Below are 22,410 nucleotides of genomic sequence, written 5' to 3' on the forward strand. Positions count from 1 at the left end.
GGATTTTTAATGTGTTTTAAAGAATTCTTTTCTGCTCATAAAGTCTGCATTTCTTTGACCAGAAATAGAGTAAAATTGTGATATATTATTACAATTTAAAATAGCTGTTTTCTATGTGAATATATGTTAAACTGCAATTTATTTCTGTGATCAAAGCTGAATTTTCAGCATCATTACTCCAGTCTTCAGTGTCACAGAAATCATCCTTAAATTCTTTTTTTTTTACCGTTTTGATGCTTAATATTTTTTTGAACCCTGTGATACTTTTTTAAAGTATTCTTTAATTAATAAAATGTTAAAATATCAGCATTTATTCAAAATATAAATCTTTTGTAACAATATACAATATCTATTTAAAAGTTTTAAAAATAAAATGATTTAAAATAAAATAACGCTTTTATTCATCAAAGGATGTGTTAAATTGAAAAGAAAAGTGCTAATAAAGATTATGTTGTAAGAAAAGATTTATACTTTAAATAAATGCTGTTCTTATTAAATGTAGACATCAAATAATCCTGAAAAAGGTATCACAGTTACCAAAAAAAATAAAAATACTAAGCAGCAAAACTGTAAAAAATCAGCATATTATTCTGATTTCTGAAGATCATGTGACACTGAAGACTGGAGGAATGATGCTGAAAATACACCGGAGAATCACAGAAATAAATTACATTGAAAGTTTTTTAAAAGAGAAAACACTTATTTTTAATTGTAATAATATTTTAAAATTTTTACTGTATTTCTGATCAAATAAATGCAGCCTTACTGAGCAGAAGAGGCTTCTTTAAAACACATTACAAATCTCACTGATCCCAAACTTCAAAGCTGTTGTGAATGACTCTACAAAGTAACATTCACCTTTGTTTACATCTGTGTGTTGCTCGGCAACCACTTTGTAACAATCACAACTGATTCTGAGGAGTTACATTGTTTGGTGGAAGAATACTGTTGTTATTAATATCATTACACTTTATTTGCTCTGTTTTATTTTGTGAAACCTTACTATGTATATGTAATAACCATTTTATAAAATCAATAAGCCCCGTGAAGCCGTGGTTTACAGTGAATTTTATAATATGGCTATCACAACGCCCCTCAGCTGTTAGAAATGCACTGTTTCTTGCTTTATTAAGGAATGTATTAAACAGGCCGTGATGCAGAAATGCAAAATACATGTACAGGTCAGTTACAACATGAGGACATCTCACTTTGAGACATGAGAAAAGCGTTCGGAGGGGCGCTCTTCATCTCTGTCCGCTGTGCAGACGCATGTGTCGGAGACAGTTGTCCTGTCTGGAGAAGGTTTTCCCGCACAGCTGACAGCGGAAGGGTTTCTCGCCCGTGTGAATTCGTCTGTGTGTGATCAGACGCGTCCGCTGTGTGAAGCCTTTGCCGCACTCCTCGCAGCGGAACGGTTTGGGATGCGGATGGCTTTCCTGGTACGGATGCTGCGAGAGTGTTTTAGCCAGACACGAGCTCGAATGAGGATTCAGTCCATACTCGACGTCTCCCGAAGCGCCGAAGCTCTCGTTCTCGTGAGAGAGCGAGAACAGACCGGAGGACGACTGAGCGACCGTGGGATCCTCCGTCATCACATACGGGTCTGGAAAAGTCTGGGAATGCTGCTCCGACTCGATCAGACGGATCTCCGGATCGTCAAGCGCTTTTGAACTCCACGGATGAGCGTTTCCATCGTCACGGTGGTGTTGGCTCTCCTCCACCTGCTCGATCTTCATCTCAAACTCCAGGCCGCTGAGCTCCTCTTCCTCCGGCTCTGCGGAGCACGTGACGGGATCTTCTCGCTTCAGCTCCAGCGTGTGGGAATAATGAGGTTTCTCCTCCGAGGGAAACACCTTCTCCTGACTGAGATCGACCGAATGAGCCGATACTCCTGAAGAGGAAGAGGAGAAGAGGATTTACTCACCTCAGAAATAAATCTAATAGCTCCCGCTCTGAAATCAATATTTGTCAGCATCAGCTGAAGTGCATTTTAAGACGAGCCGAGATGCTTCAAATCAATAGGGAAATGAACTGTATTACTTTTAGGGGTGCTCCGATCACGATCGGCCGATCGTTAATGCGCATCTCGTCAGTAAAGCCGGTTTTCTAATCAGCGGTTAATTCCATCAGGTGCGTGATTTCACATAGAGCAGCTGTTACTACACAGAGCCGTTGTTAACTGAGAAGATGCGTCAAAAAACGCTGAAAATTAACGTGATTTGCGCATCTTCTCTATTAACAACGGCTCTGTGTATTATCAGCTACTCTATGTGAAATCACGCACCTGATGGAATTAACCGCTGATTAGAGAACGTCTCCGGTTACTATCGTAACCTCGGTTCCCTGAGAGGCGGGAACGAGACATTACGTCAGCTAAGACGTATATGGGAACTCTTCCCTTCTCCACTTTCACTGAAATCTTATTGGCTAACGCCAGCTGGGGACAGCTGGCCAATTGACGCGAAGCATGCAAATACTGGCGGGTAAGCGTGCAGTATAAAATGCATGGGCGCGAAAATTACGTCAGAATCACGACTGAACGCTAGCACAGCTGATCAAACAGCGACCACGGCGGCTAACGTAATGTCTCGTTCCCGCCTCTCAGGGAACCGAGGTTACGATAGTAACCGGAGACGTTCCCTCTCGAGGCGGTAACTCAACATTACGTCAGCTAAGACGTATATGGGAACTGTATAAAATCCCGCCGTGAGAGCAGTGAAGATAAGCCCTGAACGGAGTCAATCACCCTCACACAAGCAGTACAGTTCTAGCCAATGGCCGTGTCGCTAAGAGTGCTTGCATCTGATAGGCGGAACTAGGCCAATGAGACATCTGCTCCGACCCTAACAAAATATGCATAACTTCAAGCAATATATCGAAATCTGCACTAACCAGGGCAGACACAAAGCAATAAGCACTCAAGCATGATAGTTAAACAGAGTCGACGGCGTTTGCGGTGACTGCTGCATAAACCATTTAAACCATAACACAGAGTTAGCAGCCATGGTAACTACTGTATAGCTGGTTATAACAGCTTTAATGAATAAACTTAACTCACCGAAAAACATGTGACGCTACAGAGGGTACATCCAGCTTGTAAAACCTGGCGATTGTGTTCTGGGAAGACCAGCCAGCAGCAAAACATAAATACTGGACAGACATACCTCTAGACCAGGCCCATCAGGAAGCATTTATAATGTCCTCGCAGAATGAGCTCTGATGTTGAGGGGGTAATCCTTCCCCTGGCATTTGATAGCGTCCACGATCCAGTGAGAAAGTCTCTTTAGAAACAGCACGTCCCTTATTACATCCACCAAGCACACGAACAGCTGGTCCGACTGACGAAAGGCGGCCGAGCAATTCATATACATCCGTAAAACCCTAACAGGGTCCCGGCGCTCTGAGTATCAGCGTCGCGCGAGGCTGACGGCTCAACAGATAAGGCGGGCAGGGAAACAAAACGGTGTATTGAGTGACTTCGAAACGAAACCCGGTCTCGGCCGGAGAGTGATCATTACAGTCGCCAGGGCCCGAAACCAATGCAATATCGTTCACCAAACACTCACGAAATTCTCCAAGGCACTTCGCTGAGGCGAGAGCAAGAGGCAACGCAGTCTTCAGGGAAGCTCCTTAACCGCAATCGAAGCTAATGGCTCGAACGGTAATAAGAGATAGAGCCCTCAAAACTAGAGCGAAATCCCACGGCGGCACGGAGGGCGGCCATGAAGTACACAATCTACTTGCTCCCCTGAGAAAACTGAATACCAGAGCGTGCTTACCGATCGTTTACCCGTAACCGGGGAACGAAAGCGGCAATAGCGGTCACATACACCTTCAGCGTGGATGGTTTCAAACTCCCGCTATCCAACTGTGCTGTAGAAAGCGCAAAACATCCGACACGGAACAGGTCCCCGGGTCAATATAAATGTTCTCGCACCATTTTGTGAAAACTCACCACTTCTGCGCGTAGCAGCGAATGTTTGATGATGCTCGCGTCTCAGTAAGTGTGTTTAGCACTCGTCAGTGCAGAGTGTCCCGCTCATTAGGGTCCCCGCAGCGGCCACACATGAAGGTTCCACAGCTCGGGGCTGGGGTGCTATATTGTGCCATTCGCCTGAGACAGCAGGTCCTGCTTGAGGGGGATTCGCCATGGGGGAGCCATCAGTAACTCTCTCAGGTCCGCGAACCAGGGCTGATTCGGCCAGTTCGGGGCCACGAGTATAACTGATGCTTTCTCCTCCCTGATTTTGCACAACACAGGCAGAATCTTCACAGGAGGGAATGTGTAAGCCTGGCTTCCGGCCAGCGCGATGTCAGAGCATCTCCCAGCAGGGGGGGAGTGAGATAGCAAACGTGTTCTCGCTCGTGGCAAACAATCCACTTCCTCCCTCCCAAATCATCAGATCTGATCTTGGGTGAAGCCAACATCTCCTTAAGGAATCCCGTTCCTCAAAAGCATGCTCACTCCACGGTTCAAAGTACCGGGGATGTGCGACGCTCCTATGGAGATTAAGTGTCGGTCCGCCCACAACAGGAAACTCGCTGCCTGTTTGAATAGAGCTCTGGAGCGCACGCCGCCCTGGCGATTTATGTACGAGACCACAGACGTGTTGTCGGTTTGAATCAGTACATGTTTCCGCTCCAATTTCGACCGAAAGGCTTGCAGGGATATTAGGACACCGCTTCCATTATTCCAAACGGTTTTGTGACACCTTCTCTGTGACTCCGACCACAGGCCCAGACGTACTGCTCCCCGGCCTAGATCGCGTTCGCAGAGAAAAGAACTCCTGGGCTGAACATATCCGGGCTGTTCCACGGTCTCAGAGTGCTGACGCAACTGTGAATGACCGTAAGTGCTTGTGGACCGAAGACCACGCCCTCGGCGGAACTCGAGTTACAGCCAAAACTGTAGCGGCCGCAATGTAGCAGACCCAGATGGCACACTGAAGAAGCCGCCGCCATCAGTCCCAGAAGCCTCCGAAATTCCCTCAGTGCAAACGACCTGCCCAGTCAGAAACAGCGCAGAGTCGATGAAATGCTCTAGAGAGAGATGGGCTCGCATCGCCATCGAGTCCAAACATATTCCCAGATATGTTACAGTCCGACTCGTAAAAACACGCTCTTCTGCATATTCACACGCAGTCCCAGCGTATCCAAACGGCGAAGCATTGTTTCCACGTGACTGATAGCACATCTCTTGAGTGGGCTAAAATCAGCCAATCGTCCAGATAATTCAACATGCGCATTCCGCTCGATCTGAGGGGAAATTTCGCTCTATCGCTCTCTCTCGAGCAGACTGAGAACTTCCTGTCGCAGAACAGGACGGTTTTGGGGCAAAGTCAGTGACGGGACCACGCCATTGAAGCGGGGAGGTCTGCGTTTGAATTGGAGAGAATATCCGTCGTGAATTATTCCCAGTATCCACGGTGAAACGCCCGGGATAGCCCTCTTACCGTCCATGAGATGACAAGGCGGACGCGTTACGTCTACAGCCACTGATGGCTTATTTTATTAGGGCCCCGCCCCCGCGAGGCTGGAAGCACTGGCGGGAGGGCGGGCGCGTCGCTAAATGGTGTGACACTCTTGTGCCATCATGAGGCCATTATAATCATGGACTGTGGCTCTGCGCTGTTTGAGACAGGGCGAGTGACACAACGTTGGGTGCAAGAATTTGTATATATGCTTCTTTAGTACAATTTTCTCACAAAAACATCATTTAAACACATATAGCAATCGTCACCCATAGTGATGTGGGGGACATGATGCATGTGTCTTTGTGGTGTTGGCACTCTCGCTCCTTCGCGAGGCCATTATAATAATAGGTTGTGGCCCTGCACTGTTCTGAGACAGGGCGAGTGACACAGAGATGAGTGTAAGAGGAAGTAAAGCTCTTTAGTTGATTGTAACATGCTTTTATTGTGGAACTCACACAAACAGCATTCAAACAGACATAGCAATCGTCGCCCGAAGAAACATGGGGGACATGATGCATCTGAACATTGAGGGTGACACCGTGTTCATGTGGTGTTGGCACTCTCGCGAGGCCAGTATAATCATGGGTTGTGGCTCTGCACTGTTCTGAGACAGGGCGAGTGACACAGTGATGAGTGTAAGAGGCAGTAAAGTTCTTTCGCTGATTGTATACCTGTTTTTATTGTGGAACTCACACAAACAGCATTCAAACAGACATAGCAATCGTCGCCCGAAGAAACATGGGGGACATGATGCATTTGAACATTGAGGGTGACACCGTGTTTATGTGGTGTTGGCACTCTCGCGAGGCCAGTAATCATGGGTTGTGGCTCTGCACTGTTCTGAGACAGGGCGAGTGACACAGAGATGAGTGTAAGAGGAAGTAAAGCTCTTTAGTTGATTGTAACATGCTTTTATTGTGGAACTCACACAAACAGCATTCAAACAGACATAGCAATCGTCGCCCGAAGGAAATGGGGGACATGATGCATATGAACATGGCGCTTGGGGGCGGGGCCTCCCGCTCACTCACTCTTTCACCGTCAGGGAGACGGCTCGTATGGCGCGCTGGCTCTCTCGCGGCGCGGGGTTCTCAACTGACCCTAACGTTACCTTCCAGGCTCTCACCACTGCTGGTTTCGGCAGAAACGAGCGTCCGGTTCAGAGCGGGGTGCCACTGCGGGTGATTTTAGCTGGTTTCAGAGCCTGGCCCGGTGCATAAGAATCTCGCAGAAGAAGACTGGGGTGAGCGACGGGGTATCACATGGCTCATACTTTGGCGCGCTTTCTGCGTCTCTGAGAATAGCTCCATGACGTCACCAAAGAGGCCGGAGGGAGCAACTGGAACGTTTAGGAGCGGCCTACGGTCCGCGTCTTTCAGGACAGCTAGGGAAGCCATAGGTGCCTGTAAAGATGACCATGAGCTCCGTGAAACAGCTGAGCAGAGCGCTTAATAGCAATCAGCGCGAGATCAGTTGCCGCGATCCTGATGACGTCAGCGCTACTGTGCCGCCGTTTGCCTGAAACACCTTGAGTATTGCCCTGGTAAAGAGCAGAAGCTCTATCACGTGCGTGATATGGCCTTCGTAGCAGAGTGGGTGCGCGCCGATTGGGGTGCAGCCCACGATTTCACCACGAGCTCTTGCATGCCTAAATGCCATCTGGTAGCAGCTCGACTGGAGGAGCCACGAGTCTAGTTACCCATCACAGGCTCGTCATGCGTTGCAAGCGAGACTCAGCTCCGAGACGACCTTTCCGAAGACCCTGACGAGCTTCTCCTGGAGGTCTCAGGGCCCTCTTGGTCGGGGCGGTCCCACTGAGAGGCCCAAACCTTTTTCGACGTCGAAGCGACATGGAGTCGTTTTCCTCGCCAGCTCCGAAGAGGACGAAGTTCGCGTTTTGAAGCTATAGTCCACCACGCCGACGTCAAACTCGTCTTCGGGCGGGGGAGGGCCCACCAGCGGCTCGCTGGCGGCAGTGGGCCTCATTCCCGCCGTCTTCCGAGCCACTCTGGCTCTGAGGGCGCGCACTGGCAGCTCGGTACACTGGGCGCAAGTGTTGTCCGTGTGAGAATCCCAAGCAGGTCACACAGAACTGTTGAAGGTCCGAATCTAGCATTAGCAGCCATCGGATGCGGAGAGGAAAAACAGGGTGAGTAGTCCTCTATTGCAACTTCCACGATGACTTAGATAAGACTTCTAGCGTGAAGAAAGAGATTCTGACGTAATTTTCGCGCCCATGCATTTTATACTGCACGCTTACCCGCCAGTATTTGCATGCTTCGCGTCAATTGGCCAGCTGTCCCCAGCTGGCGTTAGCCAATAAGATTTCAGTGAAAGTGGAGAAGGGAAGAGTTCCCATATACGTCTTAGCTGACGTAATGTTGAGTTACCGCCTCGAGAGGGAACCGGCTTTACTGATGAGATGCGCATAACGATCGGCCGATCGTGATCGGAGCACCCCTAATTACTTTTGATTATCTTCATTATTAACACTCTGTTGTTTTTGGAACACTGGTGACTTTTAATGTATCTACCTAAAAAATAAAAAATGTGTGTGTGTGTGTGTGTGTGTGTAGACGCGATAGATCAAAATTAAATAAATTAAATGTAAAAAAAAATTGAAAATTAAATTTATGCATTTAGCAGACGCTTTTATCCAAAGCGACTTACAGTGCATTCAGGCTATCAATTTTTACCTATTAATTTAGATTTTTTAAGATCAATAGATATAGACTGACAGAAGCAAAAGTATTTCTATTGATTTTTTATGTAAATTATATATTAAAAATTGTACAATCAACTTTAATAAAAATAAATACATTTATACACATGTAACAAAATCTATAAATATATGTAACATATTTACAGGGATTAAATATAAATTTGTGAACATGTAGGAGTATAACATTTTATTTTATATTAATAAAATACACACTTTATACGTGTGTGTGTGTGTGTGTGTGTGTGTGTGTATGTGTATGTATATATATATATATATATATATATATAGACTCGATAGATAGACAGACAGAAAGACATACAGACAGACAGATAGACAGATAGATAGATAGATAGATAGATAGATAGATAGATAGATACAAAAGTATTATTAATCTTTAATGTAATTATATATTAAAAATCATACAATCTTATAAAATCATATCAATGATGAGAAGATTAACCCGCAGTTCTTACTCGTGTCCGTGAGCTGCACTTGTACACCGATGGAGCATCTGTCCGTGGCTCGCTTGAGCTGAGTCTCGGTGAGCAGCAGTCGGTTCTTCAGTCCCCGGATCTCCTCGTTCCTCCTCCGGATCTCCTGATGAAGAGCAGCAGCGTCTTCCTCCAGCAGCTGACTGATCTCCGCCACCGCCGCCTTCGCCAGCACGTCCATGATCGCGGAGATCTGCGCCTGTAACGAGCTCATCTCGCTGTTATTAAAACACTCTGCTAATCTGTGACTACAGTCAGAAACACAACGAACAACATCCGTCAAAATAAAAGTCACGAGTCGCAGCCAGGCTATGGTCGCAGCGGAAGTTCAAAAGCAGAAATTATCCTTTTCATCACAATATTAATTTATAACAAGGTATAACACGGTTTTAAGTTTGAGAATCTCTATATTAGGTTTTATTCTATTATTTTAACTTATATATTTATTTATTAATAGATTATTTATTTATTATTGGACATTACTGTTTTAGTATTTCTATATTAAATTATTTTAATTATTAACTGATTATTTCTTATTGAACATAGTACGGTTGTTTGAGCATCTCTTTTTTACGTTTTATTTAAATTATTTATTATTGTATTCTTTTGTTTATTATTTATTAATGCACATAGATAGTACTGTTGTTACTTTAAGCATATCTGTGTATATTTTGTATTTTATTGTTTAAGCATCTATATTAGATTTTATTTAATTAAAAATGTATTATTGGGTCATTCATTATTACTGTTGTTAGTCTGAGGCTGAGCATCTCTATATTATTTAATTTTTTTCTATATTAATTTTCTATATTCAATTTAATTTTTTTTAATTAAACATAGAACTGTTGTTTAAGAATTTCTTTATGAAATTATATTTAATTTAATATTATATATTAATTACTTGTTATTCTGAGCCTTTCTCTAATATTTTATTTTTCACCAGAGACCTGATCTCATGTGACATGATCTCCATGAAGCTTTAGCTCAAACCACATTCAAACACACACACACACATTCCTGCAACACACACCAGTGTAAACATCAGAAAATCCCCATCCGAATCACCCAGGAATTATATCCATCAGAAAGTAACAGGCTTTTATTGTCAATTGCAAAATGATGCTCCCATATTAAATAATCCATACAAACTAATAAAATATTGAAAAGCAACATAACACAGTTCATAAAATGAAAAATGTATTTATATATAAATGATATGCATTTTATGCAACAATCATTTTTTTACAAATAGTGTAACAAATGCTAACTCAAAAAAAGGCAGTGTATCAAACTAAAAGCAATGCTTGTTTATTTTATAATTTATCATACAAAATACATGTTGAATGTCAAACGGTGTCGATGAGGAATCACCAGTATGCATACGCCTCTTCTTCGGTGTGGCTGCGCTGGTGCAGTTTGAGAGAGTTTAAGTGTGAGTAGGACTTGCCGCACTCCTCGCAGCTGTAGGGTTTCTCTCCGGTGTGCGAGCGCTGGTGTGAGATCAGGTGTGAGTTACAGTAGAAGCCCTTGCCGCACTGTGGACAGGTGTAGGGTCTCTCTCCGGTGTGGATGCGCTGGTGGATCTTCAGGTAGAAGCGTGTGGTGAAGGTCTTTCCGCACTGAGGACAGCGAGAGCTCCTCTCCGCCGCTGAAGGATTCACACGCAGGGGGATCTCGTCCGGTCTGTACGCTTCCTCCATGTGATGCTGTGTGTTTAGATCCGGCCGACGGTTCTCGTATCGCTCGCCTGATTCAAGAGGAGACGTGTCCAAACTCTGGCCTTCGGAGTTGATGGGATATTCCTCAGAAACGGGTGAATTCCACAACCCACTGGGCTTGACTTTACTCCCGCCTGCAGAGTGAAGTACAGAGAGCAAAGGGTTATCATCACAGCTGCACCTTACATGTTTGCGTGTTTGCATGACCATTTTTTATATGGGTGTTAATAATTGTATTTAAAAAATAAACAGCGGTTGAATTTAATAGTTTGGGCTATTGGGGTGGAGTAACCCTTTAATTGTAACCTGTAATATTATAGTAATGTGCAAGTAATAAGGCAAGTAAAATAGTTTACAGAATCAGCTGAAATAGATTTGTTTTTAAAAACTTAAACTTTGAATGATAATAGAATTTATTAGGCTGTACGATCATTTTTTTATGGAAAAATTTTACGTTTTTTTTTTTTTTTTTTACCGGAATAGTACAAAACTTGGTAGGCTACATGTTTTGGTACTTGTTATGTGAAAAAAAAAAGTTGTTCACGTCAAAAATGACAGCAATTGAAATGAATGGGAAGTGAATTTCCTAGTGGAAACGTTTGGTACTGCAGCCCAACAAAACCAAAAACAATTGTCCTGTTTCTATAGAGCATGAGCTACTGAAGCTCCACCCTCTTTTGAAAATGGAGGCGGGAGCACCGGCTCATTTGCATTTAAAGGGAAAAACACAAAAACAACAGCTCATTCCTAAAAGTGGCAATTTCACCAAGATATAAAACATATATGAGGTATTTTGAGATGAAACTTCACATATACACTCTGGGGACATCAGAGACTTATTTTACATCTTGTAAAAAGAGGAATAATAGGTCGACTTTAATAAATAAAAAGCGCAATTTTGTGTTTGGTTTTATCCCCTGCTGTACTGAAACCATGCAGTGTACATACTGTGCAGTGTATCTGACGCAGCTAAAAAAGCCCCTAACTCTAAACACTAGTTATTTGGACTAGTTCTGGTATGAAGTGAACACTCACTCTCTCTAGCTGGTCCTGTTCCCGCGCTGAAACTGTCCTGGTCTTCCACTTCCGGACCCAACGGGCAAAGAGCAGGAGATACTAGAGTAAAAACAGTGTGGAATCATTCAAACGACTGATAAATACTTGGTAGCACTATCATAATTTTTATTTTAGATATGTGTATGTCTTTTACTCGGTCCGCTGTCCCACTGTCCTTCATCCATGTGCTCCTCTTTGATCCGAATGGATTTGATTCCATCTTCCTGCATCGGGGAACGACAAGGAACCAAGATATTATATAACATACTGAATAAGAATCTAATCTAAGAATGGAAGCAATGCTTACATTCAATGCGAATGTCTGTGCTGAAGGATCGTCTGTGTTCGTCACTGTCTGTGTTTCTCCGTCATAATTTTCATTGAACTTTACAAGGTTGAGGTTTACCTCTGATGAGAAATATAAATAGTAGGGGAAAAAACATGAAATACAGTACCACAGGAACAATGCATGTATCTGTAATATTCAAAACATTCCTACCAGCATATTAGAAAGAGTAAAATATTTCCAGTAATTAATAACTAAGCTATAAAATTACTTCAGAAGACTTTGAATATAGTGCACACGCCAGCTAGGCAACTTTAAATGGTGATTCAAATTCACTTCCATTGCATGCAAAATATCTTCTGAATGGTGCATTAAGGAAGGAAAACCATATGATTTTGGAACTATTTAACACGAGGGTAAATGATGAAAAAATTATCATATTGTGTAAATTATCCCTATTGCTAATACTAACACCAGTATGCATCAATCTGATCCCAATGTTTAAGTTTTATGCCAAAGCACTTCATTTTAAAGTCAACATGAATCTGAATTCGCGACCCATTTGACAACAACGTTTTGAACAAGTATGCCAGGTTGAGGGGGCGTGGTTAGAACGCGGGTCGCTAGCGATTGGCCGAGCCGCAGCGGGGCCTTCCATACGTCAGCAGAGAAAGAAATTCGTTTCAGCGCAATAATTAATGATTGAAGATTGAAAGGCACGGGTTAAACAGCATCATGTCGACTTTAAAGGCACGCTCGCGTGTCCTGAGTCGCGCGCACCTCTCTGTCCGCTGCTGTGGACTTGTATTCCCACGGAGCGCAGGTTCGCTTGGTTCTGTCGCGCAGATCGCAGCTCGCTCTCGGTGAACTGGAGCTTCACCAGCAGGGGTCTCGACCTCCATCTGGCGGCGCGTCATCTCCTGCTCCACCGCGCGGCTCATCTCCAGCAGCGCGCATTTAGCGAAGCGCTCGAGGATCGACGCCAGCTGCGCGTGGATATCGCCCGATGCGGACATTCTCGTCGCTTCAGTGTCGAATAAAGCGCGTGTGCGTACGGTACAGATGATGCTCGTCTGGCGATTCCGAGGGAAGAGAGAAGCTCGCGTGCGATCTGGTGCCTTCCTTTGGTGAATGCCGAGCGCGCATCAATAGTGTTTACACAAACCTCACAAAACAGTTGACCATTTCCTAGTGAAGTACGTCACCCTTTGAAGGACCAATGCATTTTGGGCTGTTTCTGTTTAATGCACCGTAAATCCAAAATTAGAAGCGCCGCACAAAACGGATGCGCTTCACTCTGAATCCAAACATTTCCAAATGCTTAAGTAAGAGTAAACGTTCTTTGCTTTTATTTTCTCCTGTGAACAAAAATAGGCTTTTTTTTTTTTTGCTTTATTATTTCATATGAAATTATATAATAATGAACATCACTGGCCAATGAGAATCCAATACAGAAAAGAGAAAGTCTTGCTAGAACCTCTGGCTTTCATAATAAAAGCTGATTAGAGACAAACTTCTGCCAGCTATCCATCTGTTCATTAGCCACCAGGTTATATACAAGTCCCAATTAAGTGAAATGATTAAAAACACATCATACAAGATCATGAAAAATCTAATTTATTGAAATAAAATGTATACAGAGATGAAAATACATAAAACATCATATACAGATTGTCTTAATTAAGTGGCTGTGTTCTGTCTCTTATGGATTTGTTCCTGAGTTTTTATATTCATTTGAGTGCATTAGGATATATAATCCGACACAATGATCAAAACATTAAAAAAGTCTAAAAATTTTGGCTGAAAATGATCAACTGGTTAATGAATATTTATAAAGCAGCTGGTTAGTAACCAACTATTTTATTTTGCATGAGGGTCAAAGACAAAAAAGGGTTGAAGCATAAAAAGCAAGTGTAATCCTGCTTTAAATTGTTGTTTTTCTCCCCCAAAAAATATTAAAACATTTTCTGTTTAATTTAATTGCAATTTTGTTTTACTTTTTCTAAGCAAAAAAATAAATATCATACATTTTTCCCTGATTTACAGAAGACACCCACTAAAATGTCATTCAGTGTAACAACCTCATCAGGCATATTTACAGCAAAAATCTATTTATGACTAATTACTTTCACCCCAAATACTAATTCGTTTTTTTATCCTAGGTTTAGTCCTTTTCACTAAGAATTTCTAAAACACAATCAAATTTAATATGCTCCCTTATTCTTATATATATTTTATTATGTACACATCAGAACGATCACGTTGTTTACATTTTTACAGACATATCGTGTTACACTCTGAATGACATTGTAACATTGTTCCAACCAAATTCTGACATTTTACTCTCCAAAAACTTTGAAACACTTACATTTAATATGTTTTCGAGAGACGTACAGTAGAATGACTTTTGCAAATTTCTTAACGTCTTTGACCCATGAATATTGATGTGATAATAAATGCTCTGAGATGCTGTGCAAACCCAACCAGATGTGTGAAAATGAGTATGTTGAAAGAAAATGTGAACACTTTCTTTGCACATTATGTTTTACAGGTCTGCTCTTCTCTTTAGATATCAAGTGAGTCAGTTTTCCCGTCTTTCCGGCTCTCTCTGTCCCAGTGCGCTCCGGACAGTCTCTCTGTGCTCTCTCTCTCTCGACTCCTCTTCTCCGTGGCTCGAGCCACAGCTTGATCGAAGCACATACTGATGCCGCTGTTCCTCTTGGCCTCTTTGTCTGCGTCTCTCCTTTGATCCGCTCCTCCGTCCCATGCTTCCCGTCTCTCTCCGGGACCCTCGGAGTCCAGCCTCGGCTGTGTCTTACAGTTCTCTGCGCTTTCTCTCTGCGGCGTTTTAGTTTCGGTTCCGTGTTCTTGGTCGGTTGTCTCGCCATGCGCCTCTTTATCGTCGTGTTGTCTGTGCTGGAGCTGTTTTCTGAGCGAGAACGCCGTGAGTTTGGACGTCTGAGGTTTGGGAGGGACTACGGGAACCGCTTTGGTGGGATTAGCAGGTTTACGCGGAGAGCGTTTGGCAGGCGCTGCTGAGATCTGATCAGACGTCTCCTCTTCAGTCTCTTTGTTTTCTGTTTGTTGGAGTTCAATCTCATTTGGTCGCTGCATGTGTGTGGACTCTCCCGGCTCGTCTCCACCTTCAGGAGAAAGACTTTCTGTTTTTGGGTTCACGTCCTCCTCAGAGTATCCTTCACTGCTTTCCTCTAAATCTTTCTGTGTTTCAGCTTCGTTTCTGTGTATTTCTCCCTCTTTTGCATTCTCCTCAAATTCTCCATTTGTTTTCTCTAAATCTTCTCGTCTTTCAGCTTCGTTTTGGTCTTTTGTATGTTCCTCATCTACCTTCTCCGATTCTCTGTTAATCTCCATCAAAACTTCTCGTCTTTTCGGTTCTTCATCTCCTTCTTCACTGTTTTTCTCTAAATCTTGTCTTTTGGCTCCTTCTTTAGATCCATCTTCTGCATTTTCCTCACAATCTCCACTGTTTTCCTTTGAATCTTCTTGTCTTTCATCATCGTTTTTCTCTTGTTCTCCTTCCTCAGGTCCATCGTTTCCATTTTCCTCACAATCTCCACTATTTTCCATGAAATCCTCTTCTCTTTCAGTTGTGTTTGCTTGTTTTTGTTCTTTGTTCCCATCAGTACATTCCTCTGGAGATCCAGGTTTTGCATCTTCTTCAACATCTTCACACTTTCCTTCATCTGTATCTGTCTTGTTGTTGTTCTCACACTCTTCTTCTTGATTTTCCCTGCATTTTTCCAACTCCACTAGAACTTCTGTTTCCTCTCTCTTCTCATCCTCTTCAGTCTTTGTTTCATTGATAATCTGTGATTGTTCCTCTGGTTGGTCTTGAGGAGCCAGCGAATAGCAGTCTGCATCCGTGAGCTCATCGCTGATTGGTACCTCACTGTTACCATGGTAACCCGCAGCATCCAGCACCTGCTGAGCATCTTCGGCTGGAGACAGTGCTGGGATGGGCTCAGAACCACCGATGCTGTCGGTCTCAGTTTGGTCGGGTTCTGGTGAAGAAGGAATCGAGTCCGGTCCAAAATAAGTGTCTTCTTCACTGGGTTCACTCTCTGGATCATCTTCTCCTCTGTACACATACAAAAGTCAGATATTACACAAATGCTACACTGTTTGTGTTGTTCAAACCCAATATTATTTCTGCCTTGAAACACAAGTAGAGGAGATTTATGAGAGTGTTTAGGTTTATGTTTTCCATAAAAAGAAAGCATACAGTGACCAGGGGCTGTCGAGCTCCATAAACAACCATAAATGCATGATAAAAGCCCTTATGAATACTGGGAAGATTTTCAGTCTGTTAATTAAATGTTTCCAAAATTTAGAAAATAATTAATTTTTAATAATTAAATTAATCATAAATTACCCAATATGTGTGTGCTATTTATTTTTATGTGATAAATATGTGCATATACTTAATTCATTATAATAAATATGTACGTACTTATTAATATTATCATATTTAATTAACCGATTAAATTAATTTTATTTAATTATTTAATATAAAGTTTCATAAAATGTTAATGAAATGTTTTAATTAGACTGCATAAAAAATTAAGTTACTAATTATAATATATATATATATATTTATTTATAATGCAATACTCAAACTAAGTTATTTAAACTAAATTAAAAAAAAGTAAAAAAAATGTTTTAAATTCAATTTCAGTTTTAAGTGGAAAATTTTTTTTATTAAATTATTTTAATTTATTATTACTACTATTAATTTAATATTTGTGTGCCATGTAATTCTTATGCTACATTTAATCATTACATTTATTCAAAACTAGTAGTTATTCCAAAGTAGACGGTGTAAATGTCAGAAATATTTAATTTCACTTAATTTAAAAATAATATTTTTAAGTAAAAATGTAAATTAAATACATTTTCTGTTTGTTTCGGACACAAAGCATCATATGACTTTAAAAAAAAGTGTAATATTGCACATACATTTTATGGTGTTTTGTGTCATTATTAGACCTTGACAACCTCTATAAGAAGAGTTTTATTCTCCTTAAATTGCATTACACAGGAATTAAAGTCATGTAGGAGAATAAATGATGAAATGAACTGAAGAATTAAGCTACTCACATCAGTGTGAGTTTATCATTCTCCACATCCGTTGACTCTCTCTCGTCGTTCTTCTTTTCATCCATACACACTTCATGTGTCTTTAATACAGCTGAACTCAGATGTTCTTCACAAAGCGATGGGTCAAAAGCAGGTTCACTGCTGTCTGTCACTGCAGAATCAGCAGGAATCGCCTCTTCTGATTGGCCGAGGGATTGCACATCATCATTGATCTCTGAAGGAAGTGCGTTTGATTGGTTACTAGTGTGTAGATCTACATCATTGCTAGTAGATAAGTCAGCGGTGGTTTGTGAACTCGACCAAGACAGTCCCTGAAAACCCCGACTGGCTGGTAGACTCTGACAAAACATCTCCTCATATTCAGAACCTTTATCAGACTCATCATCATCAGCGGGGCTATACTCGTCATCTGAAGATAATGACAGTGGTGGCAGGAAGGGGCGGGACTTATACGGCAGGCTGTGTGATTTTCCAGGAAGATCCCGGTGTGTGAAGGATGGGCTGCTGCTTTTGGCTCCAGGTGTTTGACGCTCATTAGTGCAGATTTGCGACAGACTGTCCTTTTTTTCATCCTCCTCATACTCATATTCGTTCTCAAAACAAGGCGCCTCGACTGAGAACTCAACCTGGAGAATAGAGAAAGCGACACAGACATCAATTACAGACATCTTAAGGCATAATAAGTGTATAGTCACCATATACAATCAAGGCAATAGTATTAAACTACTTTATACGACACATTATTTAGACTCATTTTTACAAATTACAGATAATTAATCACTGAAACTGAATAAAAACCTCTTATAGAATCATATAATACAGCATCACACAATCCCATAATGCACTGCAATGGTAAAAATGCTCATCATGGAAGAGTCAAAGGAAATGTAATGTTAATTCATTACTTTATAATATTTTATAAAATATTTTAGATTTTATTAGGTAATGAAAAATACTATGTAGATCGTTACAAAGGCAGAACTACTTTTAATAACTTAAGTTACTCAGTAATAATAATAATAATAACAAATATATATGTGTATACACACTACTGTATTATTTAATACTGAATGAAACTTATTTTGTATTAGGTTATAATAATGTTATAACCTAATATTTTAATTAATATTATATATATATATATATATATATATATATATATATATATATCATTATTATATTCACTATTGTATAAAACTAAGTAAATCATTAATAAAAATGTTACAATTAAAAATAATTAATGTAATTATAATACTTTTAAAGTAAATGTCATGTAAATATGTTTTATTAAGTTTTAATTTGATTTAAATTCATATTTTTAATACTTTTAATTTAATTTAACTAATATTTGTGTGTACTATGTATTTTTGGAATCAGCAGTAAGCATTAGTCAAATCTCTTGTGAGAAGAGTTGACTTGAGACTGTTATTTCTCACTCATACATTTCTTTATTAATACATGCATAAACACACCGTGTTTCCAGCACAACTGTCCATCGAATCCAGGAACCCGAAAGCTTCCTGGAAATCCAGTGGCAGATCTGGTTCTGGAAACTCCATGTCCTCATAGTAGTTTGGACTGATGGGTTCCTGATGAAGGTTTCCTCTCATCTCTGTGGGAAAAACATTCACTTTTGCATTCATTTTCAAACACACACTTTCCCTTGAACAGCTCAATTTATGAGCAATCAAAATTTCCTACATATTATTTTAAGATTTACAGCAAGATGCTAAAGGCAAAAACATAGTTTTTTCATGCACTGTTCAGGTTTTGTATTTTGAGCTATTTGACTTTTAACTCATTGATTGATTTCAATAAAAATTGCGAACATATTTTTGTATTTTACTAATATGCATAACAGAAATCTGAACATTACTTTAAAATTCTTGTTTGGTTTTGCCAGTACAATACAAATTGATTTTGGATTTGTCTTTTTATCACTACAAAAATCAGAAAATACTGTCAGCAGATAAAAAACAATCCTAAATGTTTTTAGGAATAAAATGTTTAAAATATAAATCAATGTAAATGATATGTGAACAAACCCCTCAGTAAAAATCTTCAGAATATAGAGAGCAATAAAACTGTAGGTTTTGGTGTATATAAGTGCTGCTGAAGTGGAGAAAGAGACTTTAATAGACATGAATTGTAATTAAAATAGATAAAATAGCAAATAGATAAAGTGCATTAATATAAACACTACACTCAAAAAAATAAAGAAATAAAATAAAATTCATGCACTGGTAAATTTTCAAGTGCTTTTTAAGACTTTTGGGGAAAACAAAACCAAAATATACCTATAGGAGCTTACTTTTTGCACGCTTTATCTATTTGCATCTGTAGATTTTAATTAGAATTTGTATCTTTAAATGTTTTTTCTCCGCTTCAGCAGCATTTACAAACACGAAAACTTAGAGTCTTATTACTATCTATATTCTGAAGGGTTTTACTGAGGGGTTTGTTTATATAACATTCACACTGATATTTACGCCATTTTGTTTCCTGAAAACATGGTAAAAATGTGAAAATTTACAGGTGGTGAGTTTCTTCTCCACTTCAGAAACACTTGCATACACCAAAACTTACAATTTTACTCCTCTCAATAGTCTGAAGGTTTTTAGTGAAGGGGTTTGTTCATATAACATTCACACTGATATTTACACATACATTTTATTCCTGAAAAACGTTAAAAATGCGAAATTTTTAAGGTGGGGAGTTTCCTTTTCCACTTCAGCAGCACTTGCACACACCAAAACTTACAGTTTTATTCCTCTCTATATTCTGAAGGTTTTTACTGAAGGGTTTGTTGATATAACATTCACACTGATATTTACACATACATTTTATTCCTGAAAAACGTTAAAAATGCGAAATTTCTAAGGTGGGGAGTTTCCTTTTCCACTTCAGCAGCACTTGCACACACCAAAACTTACAGTTTTATTCCTCTCTGTATTCTTAAGGATTTTATAGAGTAGTTTGTTCCTATTTGTTCCCATTCACACTGATTTATAAAACATTTTACACATAAAACATGGTGAAAATGTGTTTGTTTTCTGACTGTTGACAGTATATTCTGAATCATGGAGCGATAGAAAGAGAAATCCAATATCAAACAAAGATTTTGAACTATTGTTCAGATTTCTCTTAAGGAAATCTATGCAAATGTGTGCATATTTAATTAGACAATTCCCCATTTGCATATTTAATCATAAAATTTCAGAAAACCTATGAAAATTTTTTTTTTTACCCTATTAACCTGCAATGTCTTGCCTTAATTTCCTTGAAAACATTGCAAAAATGTCTAAAACAAATTTGCTAAATCAACTCATGCTGAACTTGTAAGTTTGTGATGCACAGATTTACATGTGAGTGAATAATAATCTCAATATTTCTCTCTTACCCATGTAATCCTCTTCTGTGTTTTCATCTTTATTTTGTGGTTGTGTATCTTGTGCAATTTCCTTAACAGACTCTTGATTCTGACTCAGATGTTCTTTTTCTGCTTCTTTGGCATTCGATGAATCTCCGTTTTCTGGCATGGCACTCTCCTTTTTTGAAATCTCTGCCATATCCTTCCCACAATCCTCCTGGCTTTTCACATAACTATTAGTTTCTCTTTCCCTCTCTTGAACATCATCATTTTTGTTCTGTTGATTCCCATCTGTGGACTCCGTCTCTGTTTCTGTGCTCTTAAGGTCCTCGTCTTCAGCTTCGTCTCCTTGCTGAGTTTGTTCCCTCTCGTTCCAGCCGCCGTGCAGGACACCCAGAGCCAGTCCAGACGTTATATGAAGCGGGACGGTCACAGAAAATGGCCCTGATATGTGTATCCCAGCGCGCCGTTCTGCTTTGCTGGTCATTCCGGGTGATCTGTTCATGCTCTGCAACACGCCCTCGGCTCCGCCCCCAGACTCCAGACGGTTAAAGGTTCCTGAGGTTCTTCCACTCACCATGCTGACCTGAGCTCCACCCGTTCGCCTGTAAGTCACCGCGTATCCACTGGACACGCCCCCACCAACAGAAGCCACGCCCTCTGAGCTGCCCGATGCCGTGGACACAACCAGAGGAGGAAGATGTTTGGAATCTGAGAGAGAAACAATAATACACACATGTAAGATTTTGCCTGTTCAAAAGCTTTTGGTATTTTTTTTTTCCTCTTCTGCTGACAAATGCTACAATTATTTGATCAAAATACAATTTAAATTTTTTTATATATTATTACAATTTAAAATATCTGTTTTCTGTCTGAATCTCTGTTAAACTGTAATTCATTTCTAAATTAAGGTTAAGCACACAATCAGTAGGGTGAATGTTAAACACCAAGAAATGTGCAACATTTAATATCTGACTGTGGTAAATCTGTAATTGTAATTGCATACAGATTAAATATGAGTATGAGCCTGAAACGGCCACATATACAGCTGAATCTTAATCCTTAGAAGATGATAAAACTCTCTTCATACCGTCTGCTGCATAAGCCCCTGGGCTCAGAGAGTCCATGCTCTTTGCTGGCCTCAGAGCCATCGTTTCTTTATCTGTGCATTCAAAAAGATACAGATAAACATGAATCAATAATGAGAAATACAAGCTATGAATTAGATGTGAGAGGGGAATTATTTGTAGTCAATTTTCTGTTGACTTTGGTCATGCAATGTACAGTCAGATGCTCGCACCTTTAGGGCAGTATTTGTTCTTCTTGCGTGGATCGTGGAGTCTCCCGCCCAAATTAAAAATGGATTTCCACTTCCTACCTTTGAGGGAACCCTTCCTCCTGAAACACAACACAGACGGTCAAGCTTAATGCGGATGAATCTGCATGATTATTGAATTAATTTTTGAAGCAGTGCAATAAAAAATAAAAAATAATAATTTAAATAAATTAAAATAAAATAAAATAAAATAAATTAAACATTTAAAATGTAAAATTTAAAATAAAAAATAATAATAAATAAAAAGAAATCAATCAAATTAAAAAAATAAATGAAAACTTAAAATTTAAAAATATAACAATTTAAAAATAAAAAAATAATAAATAATTAAAATAAATAAATAAATACAATAGAATAAAATAAAATAAAATGATATTAGTGTTTACATGAAAGCATCAATATCTAGCAAAATTATCTTCAAAAATTAATTATTATTACATTTTTAGGCACCTTTTTTTACTTTTCTTAACTTGTGTTATTAGCGATGCACTAATCCTAAAACTTTATAATAGTGATATTACACTCATGTCCAGGTTAATAAAGTAAAATAAAATAAAAAAGTAAAATAAAATAAAAGCATTAGTATCTAGTAAAATTATCTTTTAAAATGAATTATTATTTAACCTTTGTATGTTAGTAATGGTACACTTGGGTTATGGTAAAAAAACAAAAACAAAGTTAAATAAAAATAATCAAAATAAAATACATACAAATTAAATTGAAATAAAATACAATAAATAAAACGCAGTGATAAAATAAAATTTAAATGAAATATAATTAAATAAAATAAGAAAAATTAAATAAATAATTAAAATAATGTGAAGAAAAATACAATAAAT

General features: G+C 39.7%; 4 protein-coding genes across 7 annotated transcripts in view; all 4 read right to left on the reverse strand.

The window, feature by feature from the left end:
* The window catches only part of LOC113112126 (ceramide synthase 2-like), a 371,308-nt gene that overhangs the window by 320,021 nt on the left and 28,877 nt on the right, over positions 1-22,410 (reverse strand). The window lies entirely within an intron of this gene.
* Positions 708-8,960, reverse strand: LOC113112193 (zinc finger protein 184-like). The gene is made up of 2 exons (XM_026277633.1): positions 8,670-8,960; positions 708-1,891 (listed from the first exon to the last, which is right to left on the reverse strand). Exons 1-2 carry the CDS (start codon positions 8,899-8,901, stop codon positions 1,245-1,247), a joined length of 879 nt encoding a protein of 292 aa, XP_026133418.1. The 5' UTR covers positions 8,902-8,960; the 3' UTR covers positions 708-1,244.
* LOC113112311 (zinc finger protein 239-like) lies at positions 9,754-12,971 on the reverse strand. Its single transcript, XM_026277762.1, has 5 exons — positions 12,528-12,971; positions 11,769-11,869; positions 11,616-11,685; positions 11,441-11,521; positions 9,754-10,539 (listed from the first exon to the last, which is right to left on the reverse strand). Exons 3-5 carry the CDS (start codon positions 11,644-11,646, stop codon positions 10,055-10,057), a joined length of 597 nt encoding a protein of 198 aa, XP_026133547.1. The 5' UTR covers positions 11,647-11,685; positions 11,769-11,869; positions 12,528-12,971; the 3' UTR covers positions 9,754-10,054.
* Positions 13,349-22,410, reverse strand: part of LOC113111990 (rho GTPase-activating protein 30-like) — a 15,502-nt gene continuing 6,440 nt past the window's right edge. For all 3 annotated transcript variants that reach the window (XM_026277312.1, XM_026277322.1, XM_026277313.1), the window contains exons 9-14: positions 21,536-21,633; positions 21,326-21,397; positions 20,266-20,946; positions 18,338-18,477; positions 16,866-17,491; positions 13,349-15,846 (exon numbers count right to left, since the gene is read on the reverse strand). In XM_026277312.1, coding sequence (XP_026133097.1) covers positions 14,313-15,846; positions 16,866-17,491; positions 18,338-18,477; positions 20,266-20,946; positions 21,326-21,397; positions 21,536-21,633 — 3,151 coding nt within the window. In that variant the 3' untranslated portion in view covers positions 13,349-14,312. The remainder of the gene's footprint in view (positions 15,847-16,865; positions 17,492-18,337; positions 18,478-20,265; positions 20,947-21,325; positions 21,398-21,535; positions 21,634-22,410) is intronic.

Source organism: Carassius auratus, chromosome 2, assembly GCF_003368295.1.
Source record: "Carassius auratus strain Wakin chromosome 2, ASM336829v1, whole genome shotgun sequence".
Classification (NCBI taxonomy): Eukaryota; Metazoa; Chordata; class Actinopteri; order Cypriniformes; family Cyprinidae; genus Carassius; species Carassius auratus.